General features: G+C 40.5%; 1 protein-coding gene across 1 annotated transcript in view; it reads right to left on the bottom strand.

Annotated features, from left to right (window-relative positions):
• Window positions 1–17,989, bottom strand: part of USP31 (ubiquitin specific peptidase 31) — a 71,486-nt gene that overhangs the window by 26,614 nt on the left and 26,883 nt on the right. Inside the window, exons 2-7 of the mRNA XM_037140469.2 lie at window positions 16,711–16,848; window positions 15,402–15,490; window positions 15,212–15,304; window positions 14,496–14,631; window positions 12,080–12,224; window positions 468–648 (exon numbers count right to left, since the gene is read on the bottom strand). Of these exons, the coding sequence (XP_036996364.2) occupies window positions 468–648; window positions 12,080–12,224; window positions 14,496–14,631; window positions 15,212–15,304; window positions 15,402–15,490; window positions 16,711–16,848 (782 nt within the window). The remainder of the gene's footprint in view (window positions 1–467; window positions 649–12,079; window positions 12,225–14,495; window positions 14,632–15,211; window positions 15,305–15,401; window positions 15,491–16,710; window positions 16,849–17,989) is intronic.

Below are 17,989 nucleotides of genomic sequence, written 5' to 3' on the forward strand. Positions count from 1 at the left end.
ACATGGAACAGACTGACAGCTACCAGAGGAGATGGGGTGAAGAACTGAATGGAACAAGGTGAAGGGATTAGCCAAAGATCATATACACATAACCCACCACAGACACAGACAACAGTGTAGTGATGGCCAGAGGGAAGGAGTGGAGGGGCAGAGGCTGGATGGAGGTAGGCAAACAGGAGGGGGAAAATAGGGACACCTATAAAAATGTCAACAGTAAAAAAAAAGAAAGAAAACTACATGGGGTTGAAGAGCCTTTCTCACTCGGATTCATCCTAACTTTATATTCTCCCCCTCCCAACCTCTCCAATCATCAGGTCAACTTATACACATATTCTTTCCAAATATCAAAATCAAAAATTAACTATATACTAAGTGAAAGAGTGTTTTTATTCCTCTTATAAAAAATACTTGAAAATATTAAGACTTTTTAAAGCCTCAGCAGTTACTGGAAAATAAGTTGGTTTCACCTTTTCCCTTGTTGCCCTGTGCAGGCTCGGTTACACACTAACAGAACAATCTTGTCCGTCACTGCTCTTGTCATGGGCAAGTCCACTTGCCCTTGCTTTGCTGCTGCTTGTGTAGGAGAAGACAGTCTATGATGATCCAAGCCAAATTTTACGTGGTTTAGATTGTTGTTTAAGTGGATTCCTGAAATAGAATTAAAACCAACTTACTTTATCTCTGTAAAAGTCTTTTGAGTCATTTATCACAAATTTACCCAATAATTAAGTTGTCATCATACAATTTAAATCCCAATTGAAAAAAAGAATAAATGATCTATTTTGAGACAACTCATCTAGCCACTCAGATAATTTCTTTAGCATCCATTATTTAAACTAGCCTTACCTGTCTTAAAAACTGAAAATTAAAACTCTTCGGTGAATATTAGATGCAGTGTTAGAAGGGCAAGTCTGCAGAGATGATTCACCACAACACAGCGCGGTCATATAACCAGTAACCAAGTAAATTGTTTAAAAAATTAAAAATAAAGGCTAACACAAGTGGAATGATCTTCAATATTCCAATGTCATTTCTTCTCTCTGATTTAAGAGCCAGACTTATAATAAACTACATTTACCTAGATTTGCAGTCATTACAGAACTTTAATACAATCACCTAAACTACCCCAACCTACATTAAAGTAAACAAAATATGTATCCAACAGCCACTGAAAACAAGGTCTTCAGAACTGCCCCAAAGCAGAGCTATCTGTCAATCAGAGGCACTGAGAAATGCAGCATGGAGCAACACACCCTATACTCAGCAGGAACTCAATAAATGCTTGATTAAATGATTGTTAATTTCCTTAATCCTTTGAAAGTACAGCCTAAGGAAATGATACTCCTACTGGAGAAGAGAAAAATGAAGCCCTCTACTACCCACCACCATCACCAGTCAAAATATAATTATAACAGCAGCAGCAGGAGAATAAAGTGTCTATACAAAAGTAGTCATAGCAGAAATCTGGCAATAACCTAAATATCCAGCGATATGAGACTTACTGAACCCACTGAAGTACATCAGCATTTAAAATGATGAATACACAATTCATTCCAAAATAAATTCCAGATAAATTAGCATTTTAATAAAAGAACACAGAAACTAGAACTAGGGAAACACTGAGTTTTCATCAAGCTATTAGTGGGAAGAAAACTTTTCAAACTTGAACACCACGAAGAAATCACAAAAGAACAGCAGGTTTCAATTCCTAACCATTTAAAACTTTGGTGTGAGGAAAAAAAATAATTCAGAAGCCTGAATCTGAGACAGCAAATGGACTCATTTCCCAGGTTCTCAGCAGGTTAAAGCTGGGAAGACCTGTTCTGCTAAAAGTGTTCAGGATTCCTAAAGAGATAGGGGAGACCCAGCACCTGCAGAGAGATTAGCCTTGCATTCAAAGTGCAGGCCTGCCCAGTTATCACCAGCTGTGCAACCCCTTAAGTCTTCTCCCTCATTTGTAAACTGGGGAAAGTAGGAGCCTCATATGCACTGAACCAATTATAGGACCTTTACACATACATTAATTGGGCTCTTGCTATGTACTAGGAATTACACTGAACTGCTAGGTAGAGAAAAATGAAGTAAAATATAGTCCCAGCTGCAGAGAATTCAGTGTGGTGAGACAGATAAAGGAGAAAAGAGATCATCCCCACACAGCATTCTAGTCCAGAGTTTAGCAGAAGCTACAGCTGAAGCACTGAAGGGCAGGAGTCAGTCAGCTGTCTGGGGAGTGGGGAAAATGAGGAGAGGCTTCTGGACAAGGTGATGATTGGGTATTTTCACTGTGATGCAGTTAAAATTAGAAAGTAATTTAAATAAACAAAAGCACACACATGAGAACACAACTGAAAAAAAGAGCTCCTGGGTCAAAGAATATTAAAAACTGTGATAACAGACTGTCTAAAAAATGTTATTAATAGGAGTAGACCAGAGAAAATTGAATCCTAAGCTTGACAGTGAAAAAAGCAGACCAATCCAATATACACAATTACCAAAGGTTAAAGGCACCAGAGACCTCTGGAAGTAGGGTGTGAAAGAAAGGTACTAACATAAGGACTTTTGACAAGGGCACCAAGACCACCCACGAAGGAATTAATGGTGCTGTGATAACTATATACATACAAAAGAACAAAATTAGACCCCTACTCACACTACACACAAAAATTAACTCAAAATAGATCAAGGATATAAATGTAAGCTAAAACTATAAAAATTCTAGAAGAAAACAAGGGTGAATCCTCATGAACTTGGATTTGGCAATGGATTCTTACATACATGACACTTAAAGCATAAGCAACAACAATAACATGATAAATTATACTTCACCAAAATTAAGAACTTTTATGCATCAAAAGACACTACCTATTCAAAATGCCTGAAGTCACACTGAACACAAGTTCTACAACTAAGGAAACACATGGATACTGGTAGTCTGGTAGGATGGGCAGAAACACAGAACAGGCTGGTTCCACACCCATGGGAGGAATATCTTGGCTGTGGATCCCTAAGGAGGGAGGGTTCCCAGCCCCATATCTGGACCCTCAGCCCAGTGCTCCATTGCCAGGAAGATAAGTCCCCATAACTTCTGGCTATAAAAACCAGATGTGGCTGAGTGACATGAAGGGCTTCTAGAATCCTGGACATGCCTCTTAAAGGGTCCCTGCACAGACGTAAGACTCATTCACTCTGAGCTCACGTTGGGGCAGCAGCTTGAAAACATCAGGGACACAAGGGAAGGAATGGAACTGGCTAGCTTCAGCGTGAAGGCTTTAGGGTGAAGGCTAGCAGAACAGCTTTCTCCCAGATAGAAGTGCTAACAGAGGCCATTGTTCCTACTCTGAGCCCTTCCCCACAGGACACCGTATTTGAGGTTCCATCAACCTGGCTCACACTGTTAACTACCCTTGTGATTCCCTGAGACCCTGTCCCACCGAACTTGCCAGCCCACCCAAACTACTTCCAGTGGCTTTTTCATACAATCAACCTTTCTTGGTTCATGCCTCAGACTTTCCCAAAAACTCTCAAATAAACAGCATCTGGACCCTGCATACCCCATATCTCTTCTTAAGTGACCCCAGGCCTAGCTCTAGTAACAGCTGGCCTTCGTTCACAGCTTGGCCTAGCAGCTTGAAGCCTAGCACAAGTAGCAGCTATCTGTAGATCACTCTAACCTGTGCCGGGTGGCCCCAGGCAATGCACAGGCAGAGGCTGACTTTGTACCTCCCAGGAGGGCCCAGAGACTATGCACCCAGTGGTTACCTTCAGACTACTCCAGATCACAACCCAACCACCTCCATGAGCAACACACTCAAGAGAGGAAGTCAGTAAGCACCAAAGCCCCACTGAAGCAGTCCTACTCCATGAGGTCAGCCCCTGCACAGCAACCACTCTGCTGTAGTCATAGCTAGTCCTCAGATCTGATTAACCTAGAGGTCAATCCTTCGAGTGACGTGCCAACAGCAATCAAGGCTCAACTACTACAGGAGGGTGCACAAAGCCCACACAGGAGGTGCAACTGGAGCACCCAGCTCCAGTGACCAGGAAGGCTGCACCACTGGACCCTACAGGACACCTACTACATAAAGCCACTCTACAAGTCCAGGAGACATAGCAGCTTTACCTAATACATAAAAACAAACACAGGAAAGCAGCCAAAATAAGGAGACAAAGAAACATGGCCCAATGAGAGAAGAGTAGAAATCTTCAGAAAAAACTACATGAAATAGAAGCAAGCAAACTATCAGATAGAGAGTTCGAAACAATGGCTATGGAATGTTCAAGGAACTTAGTGAGAACTTCAACAGCATAAAAAAGGACAAAACCTTAAAAAAGCACAAGTCAGAAATGAAGGTTACAGTAACTGAAATAAAGAGTAAGTCACAGGGAATCAACAGTAGAATAGACGAAGCATAGAATAATATCAGCAATTTGGAATATAAGGAAGCAAAACATCCAGTCAGAATAGCAAAAAAAAAAAAGGAATACAAAAAATGAGGATACAGTAAGGAGCCTTTGGGACAACTTCAAGTATATCAACCTTTGCATCACGGGAGTGCTGGAAGGAGGAGAGAAAGCACAAGGAATTGAAAATATACTGCAAAAATACTGACAAAAACATTTCCCTAACCCGGTGAAAGCAATAGTCAATACAAGTTCAGGAAGAGAGTCCCAAACAAGATGAACCCAAAGAGACACACACCAAGACACATCATAGTGAAAATTCACAAGGTTAAAGACAAAGAGAGATTCTTAAAAGCACCAAGAGAAAAGCAATTAGTTACCTACAAGGGAGCTTTCCATAAGACTGTCAGCTGATTTCTCAACAGAAACTTTTCAGGTCAGAAGGGACTTGCAAGAAGTATTCAGTGATGGAAAGCAAGGACCTACAACCAAGATTACTCTACACAGCAAAGCTATCATTTAGAATCAAAGGACGGATAAAGAGCTTCCCAGACAAGAAAAAGCTAAAGAAGCTTAACACAACCAAACCAGTATTAAAAGAAATAAAGGGTCTTCTTTAAAAAGGAAAAAAATTAATAAAAAATGAATAATAAAATGGCATTAAATACATATCTATCAACAATTACTTTAAGTGTACATGGCTGGTGTGGCTCAGTGAATTGAGTGTCCGCCTGTGAACTAAAAGGTCACTGGTTCAATTCCCAGTCAAGGTACATGCCTGGGACCTGGGTTGTGGGCCAGGTCTCTGATTAGGGGTGTGTGAGAGGCAGCTCATTGATGTTTCTCTCACACATCGATATTTCTCTCCCTCTCCTTCTCCCTCCATTCCCCTATTTCTAAAAATTATTGTAGACCACTCTGCCTAGTTTTAAGAACTGTATCTCTACCCCTTGTGGCTAAGGGTGAGAGACGACCTTTGGAATGCCAGCCACAGGAGACAAAGCTTGTCTCTGGTAGCAAATGCTGCCTCAGTTCCTCTCCCTGCCCCCAAAGCTTGGTCGGAAGTCAATGACGAGTAAGACCCCTCACAGCAGGGGGCAACCTAAGCCAGACTCGATCACCTGGGAGGCCTTCATGGAAGGACTCCAGGGGCTGCAACAGAGAGCTATGGACTCTCGCCCCCCAGCTTTGTCAGAGCCCAAGTCCCCATGTTCTCTGGGAGAAGCGCTTCCTGGCTCTAATCCCCTTAAGCCTGAATACTTGGGGAGAGGTGCAGCTCCTTGCCTGGCCAGAGCATGCCCTGGGGAAAAATCTGGCACCACAAAGACTTGCTGATAAACCTGTGAAATCTGCTATGCTAAGAGTGCTTTCATTCATATGATAAAGGTCCAAGAGGAAATGAGTATGTCTCCCAAAGTTTCTGCAACTCTCTTCCTGACAGACACTCACTAAGACTGAAGCCCTCAGATCTCTTTGAAATGTTATCTACTGTTTGATCCTTGCTGCCCTGTATTCTGTGTATTACAACCCAATAAAAGGCTATGGAGAAAGGCGCTCGGGGCCTTTTTCTCCTCAGAGAAACTGGCCGCTGCTGGCCTTTGTCTCCCCTGAGAAACTGGCCACAGCCCACTCCTCCTCCCTAAGCAGATCTCATCATGTCTCGGCCATATTTACTCATTCACGCGTGTCCGTGGCACCGAGGGGGACCTCGCAAAAGTAGTCGCCCCCACAAAAAATAAATAAAATCTTTAAAAAAAACAATTACTTTAAATGCAAATGAATTAAATGCTCCAATCAAAAGACATATGTTGACTGAATGAATAACAAAACAAGACCCTTACACATGCTATCTACAAGAGACTTACTTCAAGTTAAAAAGACACACATAAACTGAAATTAAAGGAATGAAAAAATACAGTTCATAAAAATGGAAATAAAATAAAACAAAAAGTAGGGCTAACAATACTTGTACCAGACAAAATAGACTTTAAAACAAAGGCTATAACAAGAGGCAAAGAAGGATACAGCAACTCCACCTCTAGGTAGCTATCCAAAGAAACCCAAAACAAGTCAAAAACACATACACATCCATAAGCTTACTGCAGTATTATTTATACTAGACAAGATATGGAAGCAGCCTAAGTATCCATAAAGAGATGAATGGATAAATAAAAGGTGGTAAATCTATACAATAGAATATGACACTGCTATAAAAAAAGAATGAAATCTTGTCATCCACAACATAGATGGACTCAGAGGGTATCATGCTGAATGAAATCAGTCAAACAGAGAAAGACAAATGCCAGATGATTTCACTTTTCTGTGAAATATAAAAAACAAAACAAACAAGCAGAACAGGAAAGACTCATAGATGCAGAGAACATTTTGACAGTTGCCAAATGAGAAAGGGGTTTGTGGGGGACAGGTGGAAAAGGTGAAAAGATTGGTAGATACAGAATAGTCAAGGGGAAGTACATTATAGCATAGAGGAATACAGTCAATAGTACTGTAATAACTACATATGGTGCCAGATGGGTACTAGATTTATCAAAGTGATCACTTTGTAACTTATATAAATGTCTACTCAGTGTTTTAATTCTAATCATGGTGAAATTAATATAATATTGTACATCGATTGTAATTTAAAAATTAAAAAAGAAAAGATACTATAAACAAAGTAGAAACATAACCCACGAAATGGGAGAAAATATTTGCAATCACTTATCTGGTAAGGGTATAGCCAGGATATATAAAGAATTCTTACAACTCAACAACAGAAAGACAAACAACCCAATTTAAAAATAGAAAAAGGGTTCCAGCCATGATGGAGGCGTAGGGAGATGTGCTTTACTACCTTGCACCACCAAAAGAAGAATAACAACCAATTTAAAAACAAAAAACAACCAGAACTCCAGAAAACTGAACTGTACAGAAGTCCAACAACCAAAAAGTTAAAGAAGAAGAAACATTCATCCAGACTGGTAGGAGGGACAGAGACAGGCAGGTAAGGTGGAAAGAACATGTGGCAAGGCAGCAGCTGGCAGACTTGGCAGTCCCACATTTGCATGCGGATAAACCAAGAGGAACAATTGGGGAATGAGACATACCATGCAACCCAGGGTTCCAACACAGGGAAAGAAATTCTCAAAACCTCTGGCTGTAAAATCCTGTAGGGGTTACAGCAGTGAGAGAAACTGCCAGTCTCACAGAAGAGTCCATTGTAGGGGGTCATAGGGTCCTAGAACATACACAAGCCCACACACCCAGGAATCAGCACCAGGGCAGCACCTGAAAGGGCACAATTTGATTGTGGGAAGTGGGGGAAGTAACTGAAAGCAAAGGCAAGAGCCGAGCAACTAGCATTGTTACCTCTCTGACCCATCCCCCACATACAGTGCCACAATGCAGCAAAGTGGGTTGCCCTACCCTGGCAAATACCTAAGCCTCTGCTCCTTAAAACATAACAGGTGCACTGAGACAAAGAAATATGGCCCAAATAAAAGAAGAAATCAAAACTCCAGAAAAAGAACTAAACAACGAGGAGGTACACAACCGATCAGATGGAGAGTTCAAAACACTGGTGATCAGGATGCTCACAGAAATGGTTGAGTTCAATAGTGAAATGAAAGCTATACAAAGTGAAGTAAAGGAAAATATACAGGGAGCCAAGAGTAAAGGGAAGGAAACCAGATTCAAATCAATGGTTTGGACCAGAAGGAAGAAATAAATATCCAACCAGAACAAAATAAAGAAACAAGAATTCAAAAAAATGAGGAGGCTTGGGAACCTCTGAGACAATTATAAACATTCCAACATCCAAATCACAGGGATTCCAGAAGGTAAAGCAGAAGAGCAAGAAATTGAAAACTTATTTGAAAAAATAATGAAGGAAAACTTCCCTATTCTAGCAAAGGAAATAGACATGAAGGTCCAGGAAGCTCAAGAGTCCCAAAAAAGTTGGACTCAAGAAGGAACACACCAACACAAGTCATAATTAAGTTATTCAAGATTAAAGATAAGGAGAGAATCTTAAAAGCAGTAAGAGAAAAGGAGATAGCTAACTACAAAGGAGTTCCCATAAGACTACCAGCTGATTTCTCAAAAGAAATCTCACAGGCAACAAGGGACTGGAAAAGGAGTATTCTAAGTCATGAAAGGCAAGGACCTACATCCAAGATTATTCTACCCTGCAAAGCTATCATTTAGAGTAGAAGGGCAGATAAAGTGTTTCCTAGATAAGATCAAATTCAAGGAGTTCATCATCACCAACCCTTATTATATGAAATGTTAAAGGGACTTATCTAAGAAAAAGAAGATCAAAACTATGAACAGTAAAATGACAACAGACAACTATCAACAACTGAACCTAAAAAAAAAACCAACAAAGCAAACAACTAGAAGAGGAACAGAATCACAGAAATGGAGATCACACAGACGGTTATCAGTGGAGAGGGGATAGGGGGAGAATGGGGAAAAAGGTACAGGGATTAAGAAGCATAAATGCTAGGTACAAAATAGACAGGTGGAGGTTAAGAACAGTATGGGAAATGGAGAAGCCAAAGAACTCATATGTACGACCCATGGACATGAACAGAGGGGGGCAGGGCAGGGTAGGGGGTGGGGAGCTGAAAGGAATGAGGATACCAGGCAGAAAGGGATAAACAGGAGAAAAATGGGAAAACTGTAATACCATAATCAATAAAATATACTTAAAAATAAAATAAAAATAGAGAAATGACTTGAATAGACATTTTTCTAAAGAGGATCTATAAATGGTCAACAACCACATGAAAAGATGATCAGTATCATGCACCATTAAATAAAAACCACAATGAGGTACCACTTCACACCACTAGATGGCCATAATAAAAAGATAGGAAACAAAAAATGTTGGCAAGAATGAGGAGAAATTATAACTCTCACATATTATTAGTAGAAATGAAAAATAATGCAACTACTGGAGAAAAGTGTGGCAGTTCCTCAGAAAGTTCAAGAAAGAATTACCAGATGACCCTGCATTTTCCTTCCTAGGTATATACTTCAAAGAACTGAAAACAGGTTATTCAAATAAGTATTTGCACATGAATGGTCACAGCAGCACTACTTCACATTGGCAAAAAGGCGGAAACAACCCAAATGTCTATCAATGGATAAACAAAATGTGGTATATACATATAATGGAACAATATTCAGCCATAAAAAATAATGAAGGACTGATACACACTCCAACATGGGTAAGCCTTAAAACATGCTAAGGGAAAGAAGCCCATCACAAAAGTCACATGACTTCATTCATCTCTAGAGGGAAATCTATAGACAGAAAGTGATTGCTTAAGAGTAGGCCAGGGATAGGGAGAGGGTGTGAGAGGAAACGGCAAGGGGCTTCTCAGGGAGACAAAAGGGGAGCTAATGAGACAGGGGATGGGGAAATAAATGCTTAGCAAACTAGGGAAAGTTGAAATCATGCAAAATGCTTGTGGCAAATTTCTTAAAAGTAAGTATCAAAAAAACATTTCTACATTAAAGATTTTAGAGTTTAGAAATTGAGCATCACAATTCGTAAGCAAAATACCGAAAAAAAAATTTTAAATCAATCTGTCGAGTGTTGTCATAAAATGCCAAAGAGGCCACTTAAGGGAGGACATAGGTAGTTCCAGAAACATTAGAAATTAAGGAAATAGAGACTTCCGCCAAGATGGAGGCATAGGTGGAGAAGCCGTGCTTTCTCCCACAACCAAGTTGAGAGACAACAAAATATTAGCAACAGAAAACACAGCCAGAACACAGAAAATTGAATGTTTCGGAAGTCTGATAACAACGAATTCTTCAGAATTCTTCAGCCTGACCGGTAAGAGGGGTGAAGCCAGCAGCTGGCGGAGCGGGGTTGCACAGAAAAACTTGGTCAGATGGACTCAGGCGCGCGGATCCCAGGCGTGGGATTCCAACAGGCGGGCAGACCCAGTGAGCCACCGGCGTATCCAGCGAGGGTGCAGGGCGGCGGGTTGACTGTAGTCGCGAATTCCTGCGCAGATAGACCGGCGAAGGAGTGGGCAGCAAGACTGGACCGAGCAGGCCCCAGCAGCAGGAGGCAGCAGAGGGGGCCACCATTTCCCTGCTCTGACCCCGCCCCCACATACAGCCTCACAACCTAGCGATTTGGTCGGCCCCACCCTGATGAACACCTAAGGCTCCGCTCCTCATACTTAATGGGTCAAACAGACCAAAAATAGCTCAGGAAGATCCAAAGCCCCAGAGCCCATAACTCTAAGCAACGAAGAAATAGCAAAACTTTCAGATGCACAGTTCAAAACACTGGTGATCAGAATGTTCACAGAACTGGTTGATTTTAGTCACAAATTAGAGGAACATATGAAGGCTAAACTAATTAAAATTAAGGGAAAAATGCACAGGAAACCAATAGTGATGAAAAGAAAACTGGGACTCAAATCAAGGGAATGAACCAGAAGGAACAAAATAATGGCCAAACAGGAAAACAGGAAGAAACAAGAATTCAAAAAAATGAGGAGGGACTTAGGAACCTCCAGGACATCTTTAAACGCTCCAACATCCAAATTATAGCGGTACCAGAAGGGGGAAAGGCACAGCCGCCAGTGGAAAACTTATTTGAACAAATAATAAAAAAGAATTGCCTCAATCTGGCAAAGGAAATAGACTTCCAGGAAATCCAGGAAGCTCAGAGAGTCCCAAAGAAGTTGGACCCAAGAAGGAAGACACCAAGGCACATCATCATTACATTAGCCAAGATTAAAATGAAGGAGAGAATCCTAGAAGCAGCAAAAGATAAGGAGACAGTCACCTAACAAAGGAGTTCCCATCAGACTGTCAGCTGATTTCTCAAAAGAGACCCTACGGACAAGAAGGGGCTGGAAAGAGGTATTCCAAGTCATGAAATCCAAAGACCTACAACCAAGATTACTCTATCCAGCAAAACTTTCATTTAGAATGGAAGGACAGATAAAGTGCTTCTCAGATAAGATCAAATTCAAGAAGTTCTTCATCACCAAGCCCTTATTATATGAAATGTTAAAAGGACTTATCTAAGAAAAAGAAGATAAAAAAGATGAACAGTGAAAGGACAGCAAACTCACAGTTACTAAGAACCACACCTAAAACAAAGCAAACTAAAAGGACAGCTAGATCAGGAGCAGAACCATAGAAATGAAGATCTCATGGAGGGTTAGCAACAGGGGAGTGGGAGGAGGAGAAGGGGAGAGAAGGTACAGAAAATAAGTAGCACAGATGGTAGGTAGAAAATAGATGGGGGGAGGGCAAGAATAGTATAGGAAATATAGAATCTAAAGGACTTGAGACACGTGGTCATAAACTAAAGGGGGGGAATGGTGGGGGTTGGGGGGTGCAGGGTGGAGAGGAATGAACTGGGGGAATAGAACAACTGTAATGGCATAATCAATAAAATAAAAATTAAAAAAAGAAAAAAAAAGAAATTAAGGAAATAACTTTTGCCTAAAGCAGTAAGAATTGCCTTCTTCCAGGAAAATATATTACCATAAAATTTATACCATTATAAAAAATGTTTTATGTGTATTTTACCATAATTAAAAAATTTATACCATTATATATTAGACATCTAAAGGGGTAGAGTGTTATTGACCCACAAACCTATTATGTGGCATTATGGAAACAGATGCTCATTTACCTCTCTGACTGAGAATTCCTTCAGGCCTGAATATTTCTGGAGTCTCAAAGGCAAAAATGCAATCGCTTTCATGGACTGTTTCCAGGTCGTCTGTGTCACAAAAGGAACGATGGAACCCATCATAGTACATTTCTGTTAACACAATCTAAAAATGGTAAAAATGTAAATAGTTGGATAAGCTGTAAGTCAATATGAATGACTCTCCTAATTCTTCATGAACTTCCCCAGAACATCAGGACCTGATCCTGTGAGGACTCTTAACAGATACCACAGGGCCTACATTATTTGCCTTTAACACAGAATCTTAGAAGCACAACATACATCATAATTGTAGAACATTACTCTATTCTGATAATGTTATGGCACTAAACCCAGAGTTCCTCTAAGTTCTGGGGAAAAAGAGAGCCAAGGGAAGATCACAGAGTTTATCCCCTTGATTCACAGGGGAACAAAGTAAAGAGAAGGTCAAGTGAGCTGCCTGAGGTTATACAACTAACTATTCAGGCTCATGGCAAGGAGAGAGTCCACAACTGACTCTGAGACTTTCTCCTAGATCATTAATTTTCTTCTTTCCAGGTTAAAAAATATCAAATAACCATCATTATTTGCATTAGAAAAAACTGCAATCAACTCAAATGTCCAACAATAGTCCAACAATAGAAGCTAGTTAAATATAATATAGCCCTACTGGAATTACAAACCTATAACAAAGAATGAACTACTAACAGTTGCACTAACATGGAACACTAACATGGAAAAATCTCCTAAGTAAAAAGAAGCACGGTAAAAAAACAAGTTCACTTTTATAAAATAGTAAATGAAATATATACACAGGAAAAAGAAAGAATGAATTTACTAAGAATGAATAGTACTAAGTTAGTTACCTCTAGTTCTAAAATATTTAATATGAGATACTTGCTAAGTTTTGTTCCTAAAATGGCTGAACATTGCACAGTAAAACATAAAAACAAAAGATGGGTTAAAAATAACAGAGACACTTAGCACCACTGTTTAGCAAAAAAAAAAAAAAGCACTAGATTGGGCATAAGGAGGCTCCAGTCCCAGCTTGCTACAAACCAGCCCTGTGACCTTGAAGAAGTCACATGGTTTCTCTGGGCCTCCTTCGAATGAGGGGTTTGGACTGGGCCCCTAAGGTTCCCTTTACTAAGACAAATATACTATGAGTCTATGAGGTGAAAGGAAGCTGGGTGGCATAGACCAGAAATACTCCAAGGAAAATATTCCTGGCACTCTTTCTACCTAATGATTTTAATACCCAACGTTGTTTTTCTGAAGGTGAGTATGCAGATATAATCCACTTTTTCCAGCAAGTTGAGGTCAAAACAAACTTGTAGTTATATCACTCATTTAAACTGCATGGGGAAAGAGGCAGACAGTACCAAAAGCTTTAAAGAGACAACCAGATTTGTCTTGGACACGTACCTAAGCCTCCCTTCCTCTCCGTCTTTGCCCTCATCTGAAGGAAAAAAGTGAATTAATGAGCTCTTAAGAATAAGGAAGAACATGTACATTTTATGAATGTGCCAGTATTGGGCCTATGAAAATGTACAACGTTTGCTTCTAAGGGCAACACTGCTGGTGTTATTTGTTTTACCGTGGTAACTTCCTAAATGAGGACATCTGCAGCCAAAGTACGTAACACCTTCACTATGTAAGTAGGACAGTTTCCAGAAGCAATCTAAGGAGAAAGTATTCAGCCACTAAATCATCTTTCCTTAGTAAATCATAAGTATGGAATGTCTTTCCAAATAAAATTGTAACAGTGAATGGAGTAAAAAAAAAATGTATGCAAAAATGTCAAGTCACACATAAGCCAAATGTATTTTAGGCCAATTTAAATATCAAAAATTTAGCCAAACAAGGAAGCAGGGGTGGACACACGACTTCCTTTCTCTTATCTAAACAAGGTAAGAGACAGATCCAGCTTTCACCAGAAAACAAACAGAACTGAGTATCTATGTGCAAAAACTAGCTAAATACCTGTGCTCATCACCATGATGGGAAGGTATTTCAAGAGCCACAGTTCAGGTTCTATAAGCTTCTTTGACTTTCAAATACCATAGGGATGCTCTTCCTACATAAATACTCCATAAGTATAACTAAAGGGGACTAAGTAATTATACTTTGCAAACAAAGCTAAAAGAAAAAAAGGAAACTTTTAAGGTAAACTCAAAGTTTTCCTTTTAAAAATGTACACACAATTCAATGAAACACAGAAACGTTTTGTTTACCTTATTCTCCCCTGGGTCTTAATATCCCTTTTCCTCAACACAGAAGCAACTGGTTTGACATTTCTATCTAACCATATCTGGCAGAGAACTGTTAAAAAATTCCAGGAGGAACAGAAGGCCACTTTTGTGGTTCCCAGCAAAATCGGCATTAGCAGACATATTACCTGATCAGTGGGGATCTTTGTTTCCATGGACACTGCTTCCCGAAGCCTGGCGACAGTCCCAGACAGAGGCACAGCTACGCCAATTCTCATGCAGTGAGAACACTTCCCTTGATATACTACAGTGACATAGAGAGGCCTATACAGACCAAAGTCAGATCTTCTCATTAGTTGCTTATTTCAACTTAAACATAGAAGCAAGACAAACCTGACTGGAAATCAATGTAAAACTGAAGCTAACCTACAACATTATTTGGAAGCCAAATAGAAAACCTCACTTGGACCTACGTAAAACTATCAAACATTAATCAAGAGACCTCTGGAAAAGCTTAGCTTCAAAAACCAAAAATATAACACATCTACTTTATATTTTCATTAAAACAGTAGTATAACTCCGGGAATTTTGAGAAAATGTTCAAATAACACAATTAATTAAAGTACAATGTGAGGACTCTAGAGAATCAAGAAGGCACTCAACACTTCTCCTCCCTGCCATGCCGTGGATTGATGACTGACTGAATATATATAACTGTCCAAGGTACCCTGCAAACTCAGACAGGCATTCATAAATTTCTGTAAGGTTTTAACAATGCCTGTATTCAATTTATCATTAATTTCATTATTTGTCTAAATAAGTTAAGAAGACCTATTAGAAGCCTACACAGAAAAAAGGAACACATAGGAATGTACCACCTTAATTTTATTAAATCTGTTCTTACCTTGTGTGGGGTAGAGGAATTGGCAAAGAAATGCAGAGGAAAGGGTCAAAAGTATTGCTCTGCTTCTGACAATGAGGACATGTCAAAGAAGATCTTAAAAAACAAAAATGTAAGAAATGCATATTAAGATCACCTACAACCATGTACCATGTAAACAGACAACATAAGGGGAAATTTAATTTGCTCATACCGGTACTGGGCTTGAAAAAGTTCCTGTACAAAAGTGCTACAGACAGGAAAAGATGGTCCCTCAGGTATCATATCAGTCTCTGACGGTGGCTTAAAAAAAGAAAACACAATATTACAGACTAGAAGTACCAACTGTTGATTAAAGATGACTCTGAAAGTGTCACAAAGGTCCTTGACTTATTATACAACCTATGCTTCAGGTCGAGATGTTTCAGTGAAAGGTATCTGCTAAAGGAACTAGAACACAGTGGCCAGGACGTGGGTCACAGAACTCATCTCCTCACAGGCTCTCTCACACATCCCCATCTCTCCATCCTACCCAGGCAGTTTTTCTCCAGGATACTCCAATCTCCCTCCAAGTCTCAGAGTCCCACTCTCACCTCTGCCAGGAAATAATCCCAACCACTGGGTCCCTACGATGCCTACATTTTCTAGTGCCTACTAGCTGCTGATTTTGGTGACTAATTACTTCATATTTCACTTAACTTTTTAATGTCCTTCCACCTAACAATTAGTTACTGAGCACCTGCTACTATGTGCAGAGAGCACTGTGGAGGGCTTTAGGGTACAAAAATAAGACACAGTTCCTGACCTTAGTTCATCTCAATCTGATGGTAGAGAGTCAGTCACAAGCATAGAGCCATATGACAGTACGAAGTGTTCAGGCACAAAAGAACCTTGAATCAAAAATTTAACAACTAACCCAAACTAGAAATTTAAAATTTGAGGTACAGAGCAGAATTACCCAAAACTTTAACAGCTGCAAAAGAAAAGCAACTCTACATCTTAATTATCCCCATTACAAAAATCATTTACCCACTACAGTAAAGGGTGTATGCACAAAAATGAGAATAATCACTGTTTCTCAGTAAGAATATTCTGGGTGTTCAGTTCCTACACTCAATTGCAATCCTAACAACGAGACGTCCATGCATTTACTTTTTGACTACGTACTCATTCCAGTGATCTACAGGCTATGAGTCTCACTGGACCAGAAAGTAAATTTTTGCTTTAAAAAACAGTTTTGTGAGATGGAACCACTAATTTTAGTCTGGAGATAGTCATACAGGCAAATGTATCCCCTCTCATTAGACTGTAAGCTCCTGGGAGACAGTGCCTCTGGTATCTCACACTGCCAACACAGTAGTAAATGTGGAGAAATCCTCTAAGTACCCATGAACTTTTTACTCACCTAGAGCTTACTCAGTATCACTACATTAACTAAGTGCAAACTGCACAGGCCCCTCAGAGTTTTGGGAGAATAGGTCCTGGGCTCCCTGCTCCTTGATTGCCAGGTGGGGTACTCTCACCTTCACAGGAGGCTGGCTACTCTGCTTCACAGCATGATTGAGGTCTTCATGAACTCGGTCCAGAAGCCACAACAGAAACTCCTGGGCATCATGCTGGGCATTTCCACGGTACTGCAGTGCATTCTTTGACACAATACTCTAGATAGGTAAGTAAATTAGCATTAATTAGTTGTAAGCCCTGGCTTTATGATAAACTGTTCATAATCCCAAAGAGGAATGAAAGCTCTTAAAGGTGTTAGAGGACTTTGCAAACAGCAATGCAAAAAAAACAGGTGCTCAGGACTTCCACCAAGATGGAGGCGTAGGTGGAAACACTGTGCCTCCTCACACAACCAAGTTTAAAGACAACAAAGTTTTAGTCACAAAAACGCAGCCAAAACACAGAAAATTGAACTATACGGAAGTCTGACAACAATGAACTGTTCAGCCTGACTGGTAAAAGGGGCGGAGCCAGCAGCAGAGCAGGGTTGGGCAGGAAAGATCCCCCCACCCAGTGTGCAGGCAGCTTTTGGCAGATCCCAGGTGTGGGGTCGCAACAGGCAGACCCAGTGAGGGCACAAGGCAGCAGGCTGACTGCAGTCACACATTCGCATGCAGATAAACCAGAGAAGGAGCGAGCAGTGAGACAGACCACCCAGGCCCCAGCAGCAGGAAGCAGCAGAGGGGACCGCCATTGCTCCTCTCTGACCCCACATAACAGCCTCACAACCCAGGAACTGGGTTGCCCCGCCCTGGTGAACACCTAAGGCTCCACTCCTCATACATAACAGGCACGAACAGACCAAAACATAACTCAAGAAGAACTCAAAGCCCCAGAGCCGATAACTCTAAGTGACCAAGAAATAGCCAACCTATCAGATGCACGGTTCAAAACACTGGTGATCAGGATGCTCACAGAACTGGTTGATTTTAGTCACAAATTAGAAGAACAAATGAAGGCTAAACTAACTGAAATGAAGGGAAATGCACAGGAAACCAACAGTGATGGAAAGGAAACTGGGACCCAAATCAATGGAGTGGACCAGGAAGAGGAAAAAAATGACCAAACAGAAAAGGATGAAGAAACAAGAATTCAAAAAAATGAGGAGAGGCTTAGGAACCTCCAGGACATCTTTAAACGCTCCAACATCCAAATTATAGGGGTAACAGAAGGGGAAGAGAAAGAGCAAGTGGAAAACTTATTTAAACAAATAATAAAGGAGTATTTCCCCAATCTGGCAAAGGAAATAGACTTCCAGGAAATCCAGGAAGCTCAGAGAGTCCCAAAGAAGTTGGACCC

This window comes from Artibeus jamaicensis, unplaced genomic scaffold (assembly GCF_021234435.1).
Source record: "Artibeus jamaicensis isolate MK-2021 breed Jamaican fruit bat unplaced genomic scaffold, CSHL_Jam_final contig_700, whole genome shotgun sequence".
Classification (NCBI taxonomy): Eukaryota; Metazoa; Chordata; class Mammalia; order Chiroptera; family Phyllostomidae; genus Artibeus; species Artibeus jamaicensis.